General features: G+C 37.1%; 1 protein-coding gene across 10 annotated transcripts in view; it reads left to right on the top strand.

Moving 5' to 3' along the window:
• The window catches only part of FAM13A (family with sequence similarity 13 member A), a 388692-nt gene that overhangs the window by 253732 nt on the left and 115737 nt on the right, over positions 1–19223 (top strand). For all 10 annotated transcript variants that reach the window (XM_021939093.2, XM_021939091.2, XM_021939090.2 and 7 more), the window contains one exon: positions 2964–3127. In XM_021939093.2, the coding sequence (XP_021794785.2) occupies positions 2964–3127 (164 nt within the window). The remainder of the gene's footprint in view (positions 1–2963; positions 3128–19223) is intronic.

The raw sequence follows: 19223 nt of genomic DNA, 5'->3' as shown, positions 1-19223 counted from the left end.
AGGAGTTTATTAGGAGAATTAACTCACATGATCACAAGGTGAAGTCCCACAATAGGCTGTCTGCAAGCTAAGGAGCCAGGAAGCCAGTCTGAGTCCCAAAACCTCAAAAGTAGGGAAGCCAACAGTGCAGCCTTCAGTCTGTGGCTGAAGGTCTGAAAGCCCCTGACAAACTACTGGTGTAAGTCCAAGAGTCCAAAAGCCAAAGAACCTGGAGTCTGATGTTCAAGGGCAGGAAGCATCCAGCACAGGAGAAAGATGGAGGCTAGAAGACTCAGCCAGTCTAGTCCTTCCACGTTCCTCTGCCTGCTTTTATCCTAGCTGAGCTGGCAGCTGACTAGATGGTGCCCACCCAGACTGAGGGTGGGTCTGCTCCTCCCAGTCCACTGACTCAAATGCTAATCTCTTTTGGTAACACCCTCACAGGCACACCTAGGAACAATACTTAGCATCCTTCAATCAAGTCGACACTCATTGTTAACCATCACAGTCTCCTTATTTTAACACCATGAAATGTTGTGAAACAACTGTCCTTGTGCTTGCTTTAATATGGGCAGGGAATTAAGTCTAAATGTGAGATTTTTTTGGCTAATTAGTTTGAAATCTTACTGCATTTTCAGTGTTTGTATTGATTTTTCATGTCTACTCTTTTGAAAAATAATCACATCAAAAGGAACTCCTGAATGAAATATATAATAGCATATATTTTTACTTCCATGTTCTTGCTATTAATGTTTTTTTTTAAAAAGTATTCTTGGTATTCTTGAAAATTGCTAAGAGAGTAGATTTTAAGTTTTCTCACCACAAAAAATGTATGTGAGGTAATGCGTATGTTAATTATCTGTTTAGCTGTTCCTCAGTGTATACATATTTCAGAACAACATGTTGTATAGGATGAATATATATAATTTTTGTCAATACAAAAGTCAATCTTGGCAAATATGGACTACAGAAGTGTTTTTGTAAGTTTATAATTTTTTAAACATTTTTCCTTGCTTTCATGATTTTATAAACTTAAAAATGCTCTACAAAGAAATGTCATGAAAAATTAATTAGCAGTCACCAGATTTGGGCAAATTTTATGTAACAACAATAATAATAAAAACTAGCTTTTATTGAGTGTTCACTTTGCTCTATCCTAAATATATCTCTTTACCAAATTATGCTCATATATTTTGTTTGTGTGTGTTGTTTGGTTTTGTAAATTAATGTTATTTTTAATTGACAAGTCATAATTGTACATATTTCTTCATATATTGTTTTATATAATCTTCATAGAGGCATGAATTTATTCAATATTTATGTTCATAATTATTCCCATATTATTTTAAAAACTATCTGTTTTACTGAATCCTCCAGGATAGTCAGTGTCTTAAGAATACCTTGTGGTTGACTAGTGGATTGTCTCACAATATAAGTATTTATTAATAGATCCAAAACTTTGCTAGACTTTATGGTAAAAATGTTAACAAGAAGAATAAAAGGAAGGAGAGAGAAAGATAAAAAATAGGAGGAGACTATAATCTCAATCTGCAAAGAACCCATTGAGACCATATGACCTAGAAACATGAAAAAACTCAGATTAAAGTATCAGGCAATGTGTAATCAAGGGTAGACTACGTGGTAGTGTGTTATGGAAATTCAGAGTTGGGAAAGGTCATTAAGACCTGAAGTTAAGTCCAGGCACTGTGGCTCAAGCCTGTAATCCCAGCACTTTTGGAGGCCAAGGTGGGCAGATGACTTGAGGTCAGAAGTTTGAGACCAGCCAGGGCAACATGGTGAAACCACATCCCTACAAAAAATACAAAAATTACACTGGCTTGGTGGTGCACGCCTGTAATCCCACCTACTCAGGAGGCTGAGGAAGGAGAATCGCTTGAACCCGGGAGGTGGAGGTTGCAGTGAATCAGGATCACACCACTGCACTACTCCAGCCTGGGTGACAGAGCGAGACTATGTCTCAAAAAAAAAAAAAGAAGACCTGAGCTTGTTAGAGAAACTCCACTGAAGTTATCTCAGCCTCAAAGGAAGTTAGGATTAGTTTGGTTTGAGGCAGTTGAGTGGCCGATGATGAGCACATGACATTCCAGATGTAAGGACAAGCATGGGAAAAATCCTAGACACAAGAAAAAGCTTCCAGTGTACCAAATACAATTGATCCGAGGTTTCTAATTTTTCCTACAATTCTGGCATAATGCTTTTTACATTTTAAAGGAAAACAATATTGATTGTATTGATACTCATTCTGATCTAAAATAAGAGAACGTGAGGGTATTTGGGGGGCTAGAGGGAACATAACTTCAGATACAGTCTGAGAAGTCAGTACCCCCAGGATTCATTTGAGACATGTGTTGCCCATGCATTCCGAGATAAAAGAAAACTAAAAAGCTTGTGTTTTTCCTATTTATTACCTTAATCAAAAGTTTGTTAGATCTTACTTTGCCCTACAAAAGAGGGCTACAATAGAAACCATCAGCAAATTCGTGTATTGCTTTTTGGTAGTAAATATTTCTGAATACCTTTCAGACACTGGCATCCTTTATTCCAGTGGTTCTTAGCTCTTTTTTTTCCCACCTCTTTCCAACTATTTTTTATTTCCTTCAATCCAAGTTGCCAGTCTGACATACTCCCATATCATTTCTCATTACCTAGAATGATTATTCTAAGGAGGGGTGGGCCTGGGGAAGATTTCTGTCAGAATAGAAATCTTCTCGGTAGGGTATGGGGTATATAAGATTTGAATGTTCTCCTTGGAAATATTTGTATCTCCCCTTCCCTGTGCCCTTTGCTATATCATTTTTATATGTAGTTTAAATTTCATTTTTAGCTTGATGTTTTTCTGGGGTGTTATAAATTGGATTATTGCAAAATTAGAATAAATTATCTTTTTCCAAAAACTTAATTTGAAAGACTTTAACATTTATCTAGCTCTCTACCATCCCTCTTTTTTTTTTCCCCCCTTTTAGATCCCAAAGTCCAGGAGTGAGGGATCTATTCAGACCCACAGAGTACTGCAACCAGAGCTATCTGATGGCATTCCTCAGCTCAGCTTGTGGCTAAGCCGTAGAAAATCCTGCTTGGAAGACATGAATTCAGCAGAGGATGCTAGTAGTGCCAAGTTGGTACCCAGGTTGGCACGTTTTCTTTATCTACACAATCCATATTGCATTATCCGCTCTTATGTTTAGGCCCACATATGTAGGTATTTCTGCATTGATCTACCACTGGAGTTTATAGGATATAGATCAGTAAAGATATTTAAAATTCACTCTATGTTTTGAGAATTTTCTAACAGTTCTTATCACAGAAGCATTCTAGTTATTTTGTTTTCCAGATTGAAACAAGTGATTTAATCAACAGAAGTTATGTTAGGCTCAGAGTTAAAGTTGAATTGTTATCTTTGGATGCTTTCTCATAGTATGTTCAGTGGAAAATATTATCTGCAATTTAAAATGGAAATCAAAGTTGTCACTGGAACCAACTCTCACAGACTAATTTTGAATGTTGCTTTTTAACCAGCATGTTGCACATTATAACTGAAAGCAGACTTCTCTGGTATACTTGAAGAAAAAAACCTGCAATGTTTTTTGAGACAGGGTCTCACTCTGTTGCCCAGGCTGGAGTGCAGTGGTGCAATCTCGGCTCACTGCAACCTCTGCCTCCCAGATTCAAGCAATTCTCCTGCCTCAGTCTCCAGAGTAGCTAGGACTACAGGTATGTGCCACCACGCCCAGGTAATTTATTTTTGTATTTTTAGTAGAGATGGGGTTTCACCTTGTTGGTCAGGCTGGTCTCGAACTCTTGACCTCAAATGATCCCCCTACCTCGGCCTCCCAAAGTACTGGGATTACAGGCATGAGTCGCTGCGCCAGGCCACAATTTTCTTAAAATAGGTAAATTTGGGCTTGAATTTTATTTACTAGTAGCTTGAATTTTATTTACTACTAGAATTACCATAATTCCAGAAATTATATAATTTTCATTTTAATAATATCTTCCATTATAACTTATAACCTATTTTTAAAATAAAAATACTCCAGGAAGTTGAAAGAAGTTATTAAACAGAGATATAATGTAGTTAAGGAGCTTGCCACTTTGTATTGCCTTATAGAAGACATAGCATTTGAGCTGGATCTGATGAAGATAATTTAGATGATGAAGATGGTGAAGATAATTTAGATAGGAAGAGAAATAAGACAAGAGTATTGTAGATATGCTTATTTAGGAGGTATAACAGGTATTTTGGAAATTGTAACTGGAAGTAGTTGGAGATAAGGCTGGAAAGGCGGAGTGAGGCCAGGTCATAGGGGACCTTGAATGCCTGGTTCAAGTATTTTTTCATTCTTTCATTCGTTGAACAAATGTTTGGGTGGTTAACCTCTGGTTCTAGGAACTGCTTTAAGACTGGAGATGCAGAGCAATGAACAAAACCAACCAGGCCCCTGTGTTAAGGAACCGTAGAATCTAATGAGGAGAGCAACAGAGAGACATGATAGAAAAAAAGACTGTGAGGAAGATGACTTCAGTTCTAATAAATGGAAGGTATTAAGAAATTATAACAGTTTAATAGACTGACACAAAGATCATTTTAGTTTGAGTAGTCAGAGAAAGTTTGTTCTGAGACAAAAGGAGGGGGAGAAAGTCTGTAAAAATCAAGGAAAGAGCATTCCAGGCAGAGATTATAGCAAATGCAAAAGAATCGAAATAGGAGAACCTTGATTTTATCCTAGAGCTAACACGAAGCCAATGAAAGTTTGAGCTGGTTAGGGGAGGTGACAGATACCATGGGGAGTTAGTGTATTAGGAAAGGTAACCTTCCATCAGTGTGCAGGACAGATTGGAAGAGGTAGAGTTTGGAGGCAATTGGTTGGTTCCTTCAACAGATGTTAATCTTTATTGAAATCTAGTTATGTGGCATTTACTGGAAAGATGTAAATCTCCCACTTGGGGAGATAGAAGATGAATGAATAAAAATTCAATAATTTGCCTTAAAGACACATTTGCTACGTGCCTATTATGTACCAGACACTGAAATCATAAATAAGATTCAGGCGCTTCTCTTGAGAAACATAAAATATAATTCACAATACATAGAAACATAAAATGCAATTCAAATACAATACAAAACAGTTAAGAGTTTATCAGGCAGGGAAATAGAGACAAGGGTGCCCCTGGAAGAAAAAGCAACAAGTGTGAGGACATTCAGGGCAGTGAGGACAATTTGGGAGAGAGCTGCAAGTGTGGCAGTGGATTCAGGACATCTGCAGTTTACAGTATAGAATGTAGGGGAAGGTAAAGGTGAATTAAGAGACTAAGCTAAATAGGTCAGGTCGTGAAAAACCATATCCCATATTTGGATTTTCTCTTGAAAATGATAGGGAGTAATTCTAGGAATGTAAGTAGAAAAATGATATAAATAGATTTGTATCTTATCAAAGATCCTATGACAACCATGGAAAGGTAAGGAACAAGGAAAGATGAATGGAAATAGTAAGAGGTGCTGGGAGACCAACAAGCAGGCCTTTGGAGCAATTCAGTGCAAGTAAGAGCCTTCGTGAAGTCATTGTCAGTTACTGAGAACAGGCAGGTGTGGACAAGTCTTTGTCCCTTGAAGGTGTGGGAGAAAATAGACTACTGCTTATAGGGGGGCTTGGTCCAGAAAGGGTTGGAGTTTTTCAATGTTTCTTGTGTTTCAATGTTTATTGGGTTTTTAAAATATTTTAATGAATCAAATGTTGGCAGGTTTAGATGCTTAAGGGGCAGAGCCAGTGGAGAGGAGAAGCTGATGTTGCAAGTCAGGAGGTAATAGAACAAGGACCTCCAGGAGAGAATCCAGAGACCAGGTGGCCGTATCTTCTGTAAGGCAGCTTGGGTGCTGTACAACCACAAGGACACTTTTCACATTATAGCTTCTGTGAACAAACAGTGGTGGGCGGTGCACCTTCTGCACGGCAGAGAGAGAAGGTCATAAGCAATAGAAGAATTAGCCTTGGCCAATAAGGAACAATTGGAAAAGAATAAGAGGCACAGATATAGTAGTCCTCTTTACAGTTTTCTTCTCTAGTTTAAAAATCATAGTCAAGTGGCTAGGTGACAAGAGCTAGTGTCAATGTTATTTTGCCAAATTACCCTGTAAAGAATTATGTCAAAAATGCCTTAAGTAAAATAGTGAAAAGAAAAATTCAGATGTTTGTTGTTTATGTAATTTTTATTCTTCCAATCAGAAAATGAAAGTAAGTTTCCTGCTTCCAAAGTTAACAAGAGCCTCCTTTTGAAGAATGAATCAGTATTTCTGACATACAAATCAAGAAGTGACATTATGGAGAGAAGGCACAGCTAGCCATTGCTGTAGCAACTATTTGTTCTTCTGGTTGTCATATGTTATCCCCAGTTAAAACAAATCCATACCTATATTTATAAATTTCTTATATTTTTTCTAGTTTGTTTTTTAAGACAGGCTTTCACTCTATTGCCCAGGCTAGAGTACAATGGTGCAGACTCAGCTCACTGCAGCCTTGACTTCCTGAGCTCAAGCGATTCACCAGTCCACCCACCTTGGCCTCTCAAAGTGCTGGGATTACAGGCATGAACCACTATGTCCAGCCCAACTTTCTAGTTTCTAAAAGTAGAACCAGACAACCTTAAAGGTCTAGATACAACAACATTATCCGTGTTTAACCTGGCCACCTCTATCACACAGAAACTTTTTCAACTTCCTGTCTCTATCCATAGATCTACTGTATCTGTGAAGAGATGTTTACTTTTTAATTTGATTTACCTCCTTGTGAGACAAATTATCAAAAGATAATTGGAGATAATTAAAAATAAATTTTAAATCCTTTATATATCTTTGAAGTAACCAAATCATGTTAAATGTGTAATACAATGTAATCATATTTTTATTTCGAAAATGAAATATGAAGCTATTTTCATTTGCAGTTACTTGCCAGAACAAGTTATTGGCTAGTTCATATATTTTAAATTAAAGAATAAATGTGCCTGTGTGGAAAATACACAGAGCCCACAAAATCTTTCTCCAAATCTTCTATTAACAATTTATTATTTGTCCTTGTCTTAAATGGTAATATCACTTGGTAAAGTTACTAAAAGTCACTGAATTGTAGAAATAGGTGGGCTTTATGATATGTAAAATATACCTCAATAATACTGTTTAAACAAATACAAATGCAAAAAAAGCTGGAGTGAGGAGGGAAATGCTTTAACAAGAATGTCACTTGATTACAAAATGCTAAAATACAGCCATTGTTATTAAGTCAATGCTGTCTGCAGAGAGAGTTCGTTTATTACATTTTAAGAGATTTTTGTCCTTCATACTTTTCTTTGACTACATCAGAGCATGGTGGCGGGAATAAAGGTCAGGTTCTCATGAAAGGTGATTCCTAAGCAGGGAGAGGAAGAGGGGGAAAACGCTCTTTGTTTTCTCATCCTGGCAGGATTCCAATTTGTAGCTTACTGTACTGTAATCAAAAGTTATTGAAGTAATCAGTATTTCGGGGAGACGTTAAAACAGAAAGAAAAGGCTGAAACATCTTGGAAGTTTCATAAAAAATCATAGTTCCATTGTGTGTTTAAGCAGAAAAGTTAACCAGTTTGCTGCTAGGATTAAGACAAGCTCTGTGACTCTAGGAAAATTGTCATTAGGTTTGAGTGTAAACAGAGGTTCATGGCCTTCTTTCAAGGTACTGTAGATAAGCTCACAATTAATGAAAGTTTTGTACTCGGGTGTCTCATAAAGAGATTAATATTAAATGTTTTTATTTTCTATAATGAGAATAAAGAAATAGCTACCACTATGCCAAGTATTTCTCTAAAATAATATGAAGAATACATAAGGAAAATGTCTTTGCTTATGTTACAGATGTGTTCTTAATTTGATAGATAAATGAGGGGAACATAATAAATCACTTTTCAATGTATATTAAAAATAAATCTTACCGTGGGAGAATGTGTTTCAGATGAGAATTGTTCTATTCTAAAAGTACTTTCTTATCTATTTATTCCTTTTCCCAACACTTTTTCATTATTGAGGAAATACATTCTTCTTAAAAAATTTAATACATCACTGATGGCTAAAGTTCCCTCTGATTCTCTTGCTTCATGATTCTAATTCACTCCTTTCTCCCCCAGGGATAACTGCTATTACAGGTTTGGTAATGTGTTCTTCCAGACTTATTTCTACGGATTTCCCCAGGAATGTATCTCACACATTTTTTCAATTTTTTAAAAAATTTTCATTTAGTAAATGTATTGTGGTGCTTCACAGATTCTTGAAAATTCTCCTATTTCCTGTATTGCTTCCTCCTGCTGCTATGTTCCTTCCTTCGCCCTTCTGTCCAAATTGCAGCGTCCTCAAAGTCTCCTTCCTGGGCTGTCTGCTCTGTCTGTCTGCTGTTCCTTCCATGGCTCATCTAGTGCCACAGAAGCAAAAAAATAGAAATCAGTATCTCAGGCCTGAGCTCAGTCCTAGGCCTCCAGTGCTTGCCAGACAGTCTCCACTTCAGGATGTATCTTAAACTCGCTATGCCCAGACAGAACTCACTGTCATTTTTCTCTCTCAACTTTGCTCTGTATTTCATTCTCCCAACCACCAGACTCACAATCTTTTCTATCATCAGTCACCAAACCTTATCAGTGTTTTTTTTTTCTATGTCTCCAACATCCCTTTCCTCATTTTTTTCCCTCATTATCTCAACCCTAATGTAGGTCTCCATCACCTTGTGGTTAGATAATTAGTACATTTTATCCATCCCACTAATGTACTAGATTCATTTTTGTCACACAAATTATTCCAGTACCTCTGTCTTCAACTCTTAACTCTATATGATGGCTTCTGGTTCTGTATTTCCCATTCAGAATTTTCTACTGAGCCACACTCATGTCACTCTAACTAGCAGACGTGTCTTCCCAGTCCCTCTGATAACCCAAACGCTTCCCCTTCTCCCTACCCCTGTCATGCAGTCATAGCCAGCCAACTCCAGAATGCTCTTTGATAGCCTCACTGCTCACTGTCTTTATTGGGCCCCACAGCTTCCTCACCCCTTACCATCTCCACAGACACAGGAGTTTAAACAGACTCCACTCCTGCTCAGAACTATATAGTGGCTTACTTGTGCCCAGCCTACAAAGAGCTCCTTGCTCTGCCTGCTACCTGCCTCTGCAGCTGTCTTTCCCCCAACTCTATACTTGTCTTTTTCGCATACCTAGAGCCGTCAGAGAACCCACACTTTCCAGGACTGTCTTGGTTCCAGATAGTCTATTCATGATCTGATCATGTGTCACATTTTGTCTTGATACTTGCTTTACAAATTATGGTAACCCTATGTATAACATCTTTTGGTTATATCACACTTCTGTCAGGCAGCCCTGTAACAATAATGTCAGATCTGCAAAATGACCTTGGATGAAGAACCTATGATTCTGAAAAGGTTATTCATTTCACAAATATTTATTGAGTTAGGTGAATTATCTAAGATCATGTAGTTATTATAGAGTCAGGCTGAGATTAAATACAGTTTCAGGCTGTGATTATTTCACTATTATTTCCTACCTGACTTCTACCTTGAGTTCCTTTCCCACATAAAAAGTATGTGTTTATATTTTCTTTCCAACCTGATTATGAGTTTCTGAAGAAGAGAGACTGTGTGTTAGGTCTCCTTTGTGTTCACGCTAGTACCGAGGTGGCATGTCCTCAGTTGCTGCTGCCCTAGTTGTTATTGTGATATTGTTATATGTACCCACTTTGAATTTGAATTCCCCTGTCAGATGAGAACACTAACCTTTCTTCATCTAGCTGACCTAGACCTAGGTTAGAGATTGAAATCTGACTCTAAAATAATATAATTTTTTAATGTGTCAGTTTTCTCTCTTCAGGTCCTTGGAAAGTACTGACCCAAGGGAATCCTGTACTGCACACCCTTAGAGATACTACAGAAGTCAGGACAGCCATGCGCTCTCATTGTCCCCACATAGTCGCTGTCCATCTTGTTGCGTGTCTGTCCATCTATCTGGGAGAAATCCATTGTTTTACAAGGCTCGTGATATTTCTATGCAGCTCTCTGCACTTGTGGCAGAAAGTTTGTGCCTTGTGACACTTGTCAAAGAACACTTTATAATTTAATAATGTATTATAATAGTGCATTTCATGAGAATCAAACTTTCAGCAATATTAATAATGAATCAGTGTTTACAATGTTAACTGTAACCATTGCCCTTCAAGGTATCTAATCTGCAATTAAATATGACTGACTTCATTTCTGAAGTCCAGCCAGCAAAAAAAGCAGTCATAACTATCCTGTGTTTGTACTTCATAAAGGGCACTCCAATTACTTCCTGAACATGTGTTTGTTCCCTTACAGTGTTTCACTCTCTGCTACTTGGAGCCAAGTTTCAGAATTTTTTAATTGACTACTGAAGCTGAAATGAAGCAAGGATTCTTAGATACAAGATTTATAATCATATGTACAATATAATTTGAAAAATTACCAAATATCATAGCCGACTGCACGGGCAGCTAAAGTAGCACCCATGTGAATGAGGGAGCGTCTCAGGCTGCCTTATGAAAAGCACAGCGTGCACTTCAGCACGCAGTTCCCCTGCAGAACTGCCATTTCCTGGGATGTTTCTACTCTCTGACTTTCGTAAGAAAGATGTATTGAAAGGTAGACTGGAAAAGGGCCCCAACCTCTCAAACTGGATTAGAAGAAATATCTAACTGTATCTTTTCATGCAGACCATTTTGTAATTTATTCTTGACCGCCACTAGTTCCCATGAAAAAATATCCCAAGGCCTTAGATAAACTATTTCATATAAGTGAAATATCTATTAAAAATATTTTCTAGGCTTAACTCCAGTCTCCTTTTCAAATGAAAGTCTCTGATATTTCAGTATTTTGATTATTAAAGAACAAATTGTTCTCTACTCATTCACCAAAATCTGCCCTTCAATACAATTGCTATAACTACTTGAATTTTGACATTTTACTGGAATCCAAACTTCAATTAAATGTTTTTTCTAATTCTGTTTACAGTATGAGTAGTTAATGAAATGATAGATAAGTAATGGCAAAGAAATGTATTGTCATATCTTCAAATAATTTCTAGTGGCATTTAGATCAACAGAGTATATCTGGACTCCTATGATCTTAGCTGGATTTATTTTACTAATTCAAAGTTAACAGATTGATATTGGGCACAATCTATGTACTGCACATATGCACTGGGCCCTGAGGGGCCAGACAGAACTAAGGTGTGGTGTGTATTGTTAGGTGTCTACCATCTACCAGTCCATTAATTGAGACAAACTTACACATGGTTAACAATAGTATATAATAGAAAGATGTTTAAAAGCAGCACAACAGAAGTGATGTAAAAGCAAAGAGGACTTGTTGAATAAAGTTCAAGGTCTTCAAAGGTCTTTAAAAATCTGGCTAAGCCTGCCTTCCTGGTTAACGCTTCTATGGTTCTTCATCCTATATCTGAGCTACATTACAACCACATTATTTCAAATGTTTCCCCGTAGTTTCACAGTTCCGTATCTCTGCTAACATTTTCCCTTTTATCTGGAGTGTCCTTCTCCCACTTTGTCAATAGTCAGTTTAAATTTCTTCTTGTCTATGAAGTTCCCTCTAACTCTTGCACATTTTATATAAATAGAATCACATAATATGTGTTCTTTTGTGTCTCTCTTCTTTCACTTAGCGTATGTTTCGAAGGCTCATCCATGTTGTAGCATGTATCAGTACTTCACTCCTTTTTATGTCTGAATAAATAAATATTTCATTGTATATATGAACCACATTTTGCTTATCTACTCATTAGTTGATGGACATTTGGGTTGTGTCCACTTTTTTTCGCTATTATGAATAATGCTAGGATGAACATTTCTGTAGAAGCCTTTGTATGGGCACATATTTTCAGTTCCCTTGGGTATAAGCCTAGGGGTAGAATTGCTGAGTCATATGTTAACTCTATGTTTAACCTTTTGAGGAATGACAAAGCAACTGCCTAGTTTTGCATTCCTTCCAGCAGTGTTTGATGGTTCTAGTTTCACTACATCTTCACCAACGCTTGTTATCATGTTTTTTTATTATAGCCATCCTACTGGATATGAAGCGATGTCTCATTGTGTTTTGATTTGCATTGCCCTAATGAATAATGATGTTGAACATCTTTTCATGTGTTTAATGGCCAATTGTATATCTTCTTTAGATAAATGTCTTTTCAAATTCTCTGTTAATTGTTTATTTTGGATATAAGACCCTTATCAGATATATGATATGCAAATATTTTCTCGTATTCTATGGGTTGTCTTTTCAATTTTTCTTCTTTTTTTTTTTTTTTTTTGGAGACAGAGTCTCACTCTGTCACCCAGGCTGGAGTGCAGTGGTGTGATCTCGGCTCACTGCAACCTCCGCCTCCTGTGTTCAAACAGTTTTCCTGCTTCAGCCTCCTGAGTAGCTGGGATTACAGGCGCGCGCCACCAGGCCCGGCTAATTTTTGTATTTCTAATAAACACAGGGTTTCACCATGTTGGTCAGGCTGGTCTTGAACCCCTGACTTTGTGGTCTGCCCGGCTCGGCCTCCCAAAGTGCTGGGATTACAGGCGTGAGCCACTGTGCCCGGCGTCTTTTCAATTTTTTGATAGTGTCCTTTGAAGCACAAAATTTTTAATTTTGTTGAAGTCTAATTAATCTGTTATTTTCTTGTTTATAATGTTGATGTCACATCTAATAAACTGTTGCATAATGTAAGATCATGAAGATTTACATATGTGTTTTTTTCTAAGAGTTTTATAGTTTTAGTTCTTACATTTAGGTCTTTGATCTATTTTGAGTTAGTTTTTACATGTGGTGTGTGGTATGAGTCTAGTTTCATTCTTTTGCTTGTATATATCCAGTTGTCCCAGCACCATTTGATGAAAAGAATATTATTTTCCCATGGAATTGTTGTTTTGGTCCTCTTGTCAAAAATCTGAACCTAATTTTTCAAAAAACTAATTTAGGATTCTCACTCTTCTCCCTCCCACCTTCATTTTCTGAGAACATTGACTTTCAATTCAATAGAGATGTGAGCATGGTTTAGATCTACAAAATATAATAGCACAGTCCGGAAGTTTTTATCTTATTTCAAGCAGCAATCAGAAAAGACTGCTTTTATCCTCCTACCTCCCAAATCTACCAACATATTCGCATCTGCATCCTTATACTCTGCCTTCTCTCCCATTACAGTGGATGAGCTGAACCTGCACATCTCTAGGGTCATGTATGTGTATTCTTGTATGTGTACTCTGAGTCTCATTCCCTCTCACTCAAGGGCTGTGTTTCAATAGTCACCTCCCTCCTTTATATCATCACTTTCCCCTTTTTTTCTAGACTAGTCCCATGAGCAAAGAAATTTGCAGTAAATAGCTCTCAACATTTTTGTAATCCCTCTCTAGAAACGATATCCCTCTTCTCTGTTGGAGCAAATCTCTGATAAAGGATTGTATGAACTTGCTGTCTTTATATCCTTTCCTCTTATTCTTCAACCCACACACCACTTAATGTGTTCTTGTTGAGAACAATAACCTCCATCATGGCAAATCCAAAGGTCAGTCTACTGTCCTCATCTTACGCTATCTCTCAGCACTATTTGACCCAACTGATCACTCCTTTTTGAAGCACTTTCTTCACTTTGCTTAATGTAACATTATAGTCTCCTGGTTTTTCTCTGGCCTTACTGAATATCTTTTCTTAGTCTCTTTCGTATAAGCTTTCTTCTTTTCAAGACTTCTCAAATTTAGAGAACCCCAAGTCTCAGTCCTCTGACGTCCTCTCAACCTATACTCATTCCTGGGTGCTTTCATTCAGTTCTGTGATTTTAAACACTATCTTTATTCATAAGCCTCCAAAAATTATACTTCTAGCTCTAGCCTCTTCATTATATTCCAGGTAGTTATGTCCAGTTGGCAAGACCAGCTAGTTAATTTGTTCTCCCCATCCTCCACCCCCCAGGGCAATGTTGGGGGGCAGATTCAACAATTATTAAAAATGTTAAGATGTTGACAGCAAAGCATAGGGCCCTTCTGAATATGGGCTCTGTGAGACTGCACTTTTCTTTTTTTTGTTTTGTCTCACTATGTTGACCAGGCTGGTCTCAAACTCTGGGCCTCAAGTGATCCTCCCTCCTCAGCCTCCCAAAGTACTGGGATTACAGGCGTGAGCCACTGTGCCCAGCCAAAACTGCACATCTTATATGCCCCTGCCAGTTGAAGAAGTCCACTTCAATATTTAACAAGCATCTCACATTCAATCTACATACAATAGAATTCCTAATTTACACTCCTAATTTACGTATTTTTCCTTGTCTATTGACTGTCTATTCCATGAGAATGTAAGCTCCATAAAGGCAGGAACTACAATTTTATTTACTCCTCTGTACACTCTATTGCCTTAAAGAGTACCTGTTGAATGAATAAATAGATGTGTGCTTTATTTTTTAAAATAAGGTTTGGCTTTTATTTTTATAAATTTGGAATAACTAACATGCTATTTTATAAATAATTGCTGTTAGATCTGTAACCCATACCAGGTAGACTACATATTTAAACATAAAAATAAAATAGCAAAAGTATTGAAAGACAATATGGGTATATATGTTATAATGGAGCTGAAAAGGAATTTCTACGTGTAGAGTTAAAAAAAGAGAGGTTTCACTTTGTCAAAAATAAAACAAAAGCCCAGGAACAAAATAAATAACATGATGATAAGAGTATTCGCATTATATAGAGAAAACATTTAATAGTCTTTATATAGAGAGAACACATATAAAACAATTAAAAACACACAAGGGAAAAATGAAAAAATGTTGTGACCAGGAAATTCACAACAGTAGAAGTAAGTATAATCTCACGAATAATCAGAGAAATTTAATCTGCAACTATAAGTAGCTGCATCTTCCAATGTTTATGAGCACAGAAGGAAATAAGCACTAGCTGCAGGTAAAAGTGCAAGTACTGCAGTGAAATTTGTCACTATTTATCAAACAGCTAAAAATGTGTATTTTCTCATTAGTTATCCTAGGAAATTATTCTACAGATATCATTCTCAATGTGCTGAAAGACAGAGCTTCAAGATTTTTGTTCATAGCACTTTTACCACTCCTTTTCCATATTCAATGCTTAATAATATGGAGTCATAAAATAAGCTGTTACAAATTATATTTTGCTGCACAACAGCAGTTTTCAAAACTTTCGTTTCAAGCCCCTTTGGTATATTGTTATGCTTAGGTATATCCGTGGGGGATTAGGTTTCAGGACCTCCCTCGGGTGCCGAAATTCATGGACAACTTAAGTCCCTGATATAAATGATGTTGTATTTTGCATATAACCTGTGCACATTCTTCCTGTATACTTTTAGTCATCTCTAGATTACTTATACTTAATGCAATGTAAATGCTATTTAAAGAGTTGTTGTATTGTCTAGTGAATAATGACAAGAAAAGAAAGTCTGCATGTTCAATAAAGAAGCATTTTTTCCCCAAATATTATTGATCTTAGATTGGTTGAATCCATAGATGTGGAACCCATGGACACAAAGAGCTGACTATATTCTTAAATGTCACTGAGAACACAAAGAAATTTCATTTATGTGGTCTATATCTATTGATATATAGATATAACTGAAAAAGAGAGAGTTTTAATATGTATTTATCACTATTTAAAAATAATATTTTTAACATAATTTTTGTTTGTTTGTTTGTTTTGTTTTGCTTTTTGTTTTTTGAGACGGAGTTTCACTCTTGTTGCCCAGGCTGAAGTGCAATGGCATGATCTCGGCTCACCACAACCTCTGCCTCCCAGGCTCAAGCGATTCTCCTGTCTCAGCCTCCCAAGTAGCTGGGATTACAGGCATGTGCCATCACGCCCAGCTAATTTTTTTGTATTTTTAGTAGAGATGGGGTTTCTCCATGTTAGTCAGGCTGGTCTCGAACTCCTGACCTCAGTTAATCTGCCCGCGTTGGCCTCCCAAAGTACTGGGATTACAGGCATGAGCCACCGCGCCTGGCAAAGGCTGACTATATTCTAAAACGTTACTGAGAACACAAAAATTTCATTTATGTGGGCTGTATCTATTGACATATAGATATAACTGAAAAATAAGCAGAGTTTTAATATGTGTTTATCACTATTTAAAAATAATCATTTTGGTCGGGCGCGGTGACTCACACCTGTAATCCCAGCACTTTGGGAAGCCGATGTGGGTGGATCACCTGAGGTCAGGAGTTCAAGACCAGCCTGACCAACATGGAGAAACCCCGTCTCTACTAAAAATACAAAATTAGCCAGGCATGGTGGTGCATGCCTGTAATTCCAGCCTCTCCGGAGGTTGAGGCAGGGGAATCACTTGAACCTGGGAGGCGGAGGTTGTGGTGAGTAGACATCGTGCCATTGCACTCCAACCTGGGCAATAAGAGTGAAACTTCATTTCAAAAAATTAAGATAAAATTAAAATAATCATCTTTTTTTTTTTTTTTTTTTTTTTTTTTTGAGGTGGAGTCTCGCTCTGTCACACAGGCTAGAGTGCAGTGACACAATCTCGGCTCTCCGCAATCTCCACCTCCCGGGTTCAAGTGATTCTCCTGCCTCAGCCTCCCGAATAACTGGGAATACGAACACCCACCATCATGCCTGGCTAATTGTTGTATTTTTAGTAGAGAGGGGTTTCACCGTGTTGGTCAGGCTGGTCTCAAACTCCCAACCTCAGGTGATCCACCCACCTCAGCCTCCCAAAGTTCTGGGATTACAGGCATGAGCCACTGCACCTGCCCATTTATTAAATATAACTACATTTTTTAAATGAAAAAGAGTGAGAAGATCTCATTGTTTTATATTTTTGCCAAGCTGTAACAACTGGCTTAATATTAGTAGAAGACAGCTGGATTCTCATGTCTGCTTCTGCGTTAAATCTGTTGCCATATTTTAGAAAGCTTGACTGTACGTTCATAAATGAATCAGAGTGTAAAAAAGTAGATGACATCTTAGTATTACTATGACAATTTTTATACCTTGCAGATCCTCCCAAGAGAGTCTCAAGAACCTCCAAGGGTACTTGGGCCATAATTCGAGAATTTCTGCTATACAATGTAACCACTAAAAGTACTTTTAAGAACTAGAAATGTCACAGAAATGTATTACTGACTACTAAATGAAAAATAATGTTACAAAATAGTACATACTGCATAATGTTTTTATTGTGGTAATGTATATATAACACAAAATTTACCATTTTAATCATTTTAAGTACACAATTCAGTGGTATTAAGTACATTCACATTGTCCCATCTTTTATTTATGAATTTTTTTACAATGAAAGAATATAGAATTTTGTTAAACACTGGATATGGAAGCAATGGGATTGTGTTTAACTTTAATCTTTGTATTTTTAAATTTTTTCTACAATGATAATGTACTGTATAATTTATAATGCAAAAAAAGTTTTGTTTTAAGTCAAGGATGGATGACAAATACTTCAAGGAGGAAGTGTTAATTGTCATATTTTAGAGAAATTATGTAGAGCAGGGGTCCCCAACCCCCAGGCCATGGACTGGTACAGGTCCGTGGCCTATTAGGAACCAGGCCACGCTGGAGGAGGAGGAGGTGAGTGGCAGGTGAATGAGTGAAGCCTCATCTGTATTTACAGCCTCTCCCCATCACTAGCACTACTGCCCGAGCTCCGCCTCCTGTCAGACCAACAGCTGCATTAAATTCTCACAGAAATGCAAACCCTATTGTGAACTACACATGCAAGGGATCTAGGTTGCCCATTCCTTATGAGAATCTAATACCTGAGGATCTGTCACTGTCTCCCATCGCTCCCAGATGGGACAATCTAGTTGCAGGAAAACAAACTCAGGGCTCCCACTGATTCTACATGATGATGAATTGTATAATTATTTCACTATATGTTACAATGCAATAATAATAGAGATAAACTGCACAATAAATGTCACTTGAATCATCCTGAAACTACCCACACCCTAGTCCGTGGAAAAGTTGTCCTCCATAAAACTCATCCCTGGTGCCAAAAAGGTTGGGGACCACTGAGGTAGAGTGACAACTGAACTGCTTTTTGACTTGCAATTGTGACTTCAGTCATTCAGATGGATAAAATCCTCTGAATGGAGAAATCAGAATAGGCAGTGTGTGAGAAGCTGAGAAAGGATAAGTTTTGTTTTGATGGATAGGTATGAGCTAGGGAGGATATTCTAGGCTAGGAGAAAGACCTGAACAAAAACTAGTGATGGGAAAGCAGGGCATAATAGGGGGCAGAGTGGGTCATTCAGCTGGGCCCCCAGTCCATGTATGTGTCTGTAGAGGAGGAGAATACCAGGCCTGCTGAGCATGTGTGGAATTTAGATTTTACATTGTAAGCTTTGAAAAGCAATCAAAGCTTTGTGACATGATTAAAGCAGTATTTGGGGAAATCCATTCTGTACAATCTGAATTTAAGGTGAACAAGACCAAAATAAGTAAAATTTACTAGAAAAAAAAAGAAGCTATAATGCAGAGGTTAATACAAATTTAAATGCAGGAAAGGGAGGATGAAGGGGAATGGAAGAGAACAGTGGTGGTAATAGACTAATGGACAGGGAAGGAAGAAAGAGATAATAGTATCTCATTTAAACTTTTATTAACAAAGTATTCATTCAGGTATCACTTGGTTTGGCCAAATTCTGTACTATTTGTTTTATAAACAGTGATTTGAAGTCTAGCATGATATTATTTCCAGAAGTATTTACAGTTGTTAAAATTATTTCACTGGACTGTTTTTAAAGTTTCAAAATTGGATTGATTTGTTTTAAAGTTGTCTTCTTAAAGTAGTATTTTGGAGAATTATTGTGGAATTATCATTTGTTTTTAATGAATTTTCTTCTACTTAGTACTTTTATTGTATATATTTGGAGTGTAAAACATGATGTTTTGATATGCATAGTGATATGCTTACTACAATGCGTTTTCTTTATATAAATAGTGAATTAATTTCACTGCGTCTTTGGGGATTCATTAGTTTTATTGGCTTGCTTCATTAATTTATGTCTAACTTATTTCCTAATTTATTCGTAATTTTCTTTTTTCTGCTTATATATGTCCTCACCAGAATTCGATGAGGAAAAAAAAATGTTTGGCTTCAAATTCTAATAATGCTCTATACATGAATGACACTAAG

This window comes from Papio anubis, chromosome 3 (assembly GCF_008728515.1).
Source record: "Papio anubis isolate 15944 chromosome 3, Panubis1.0, whole genome shotgun sequence".
In the NCBI taxonomy this organism is placed as follows: domain Eukaryota; kingdom Metazoa; phylum Chordata; class Mammalia; order Primates; family Cercopithecidae; genus Papio; species Papio anubis.
Note: the sequence above shows the minus strand (reverse complement) of the source record. Positions and strands in the feature narration are given on the sequence as shown.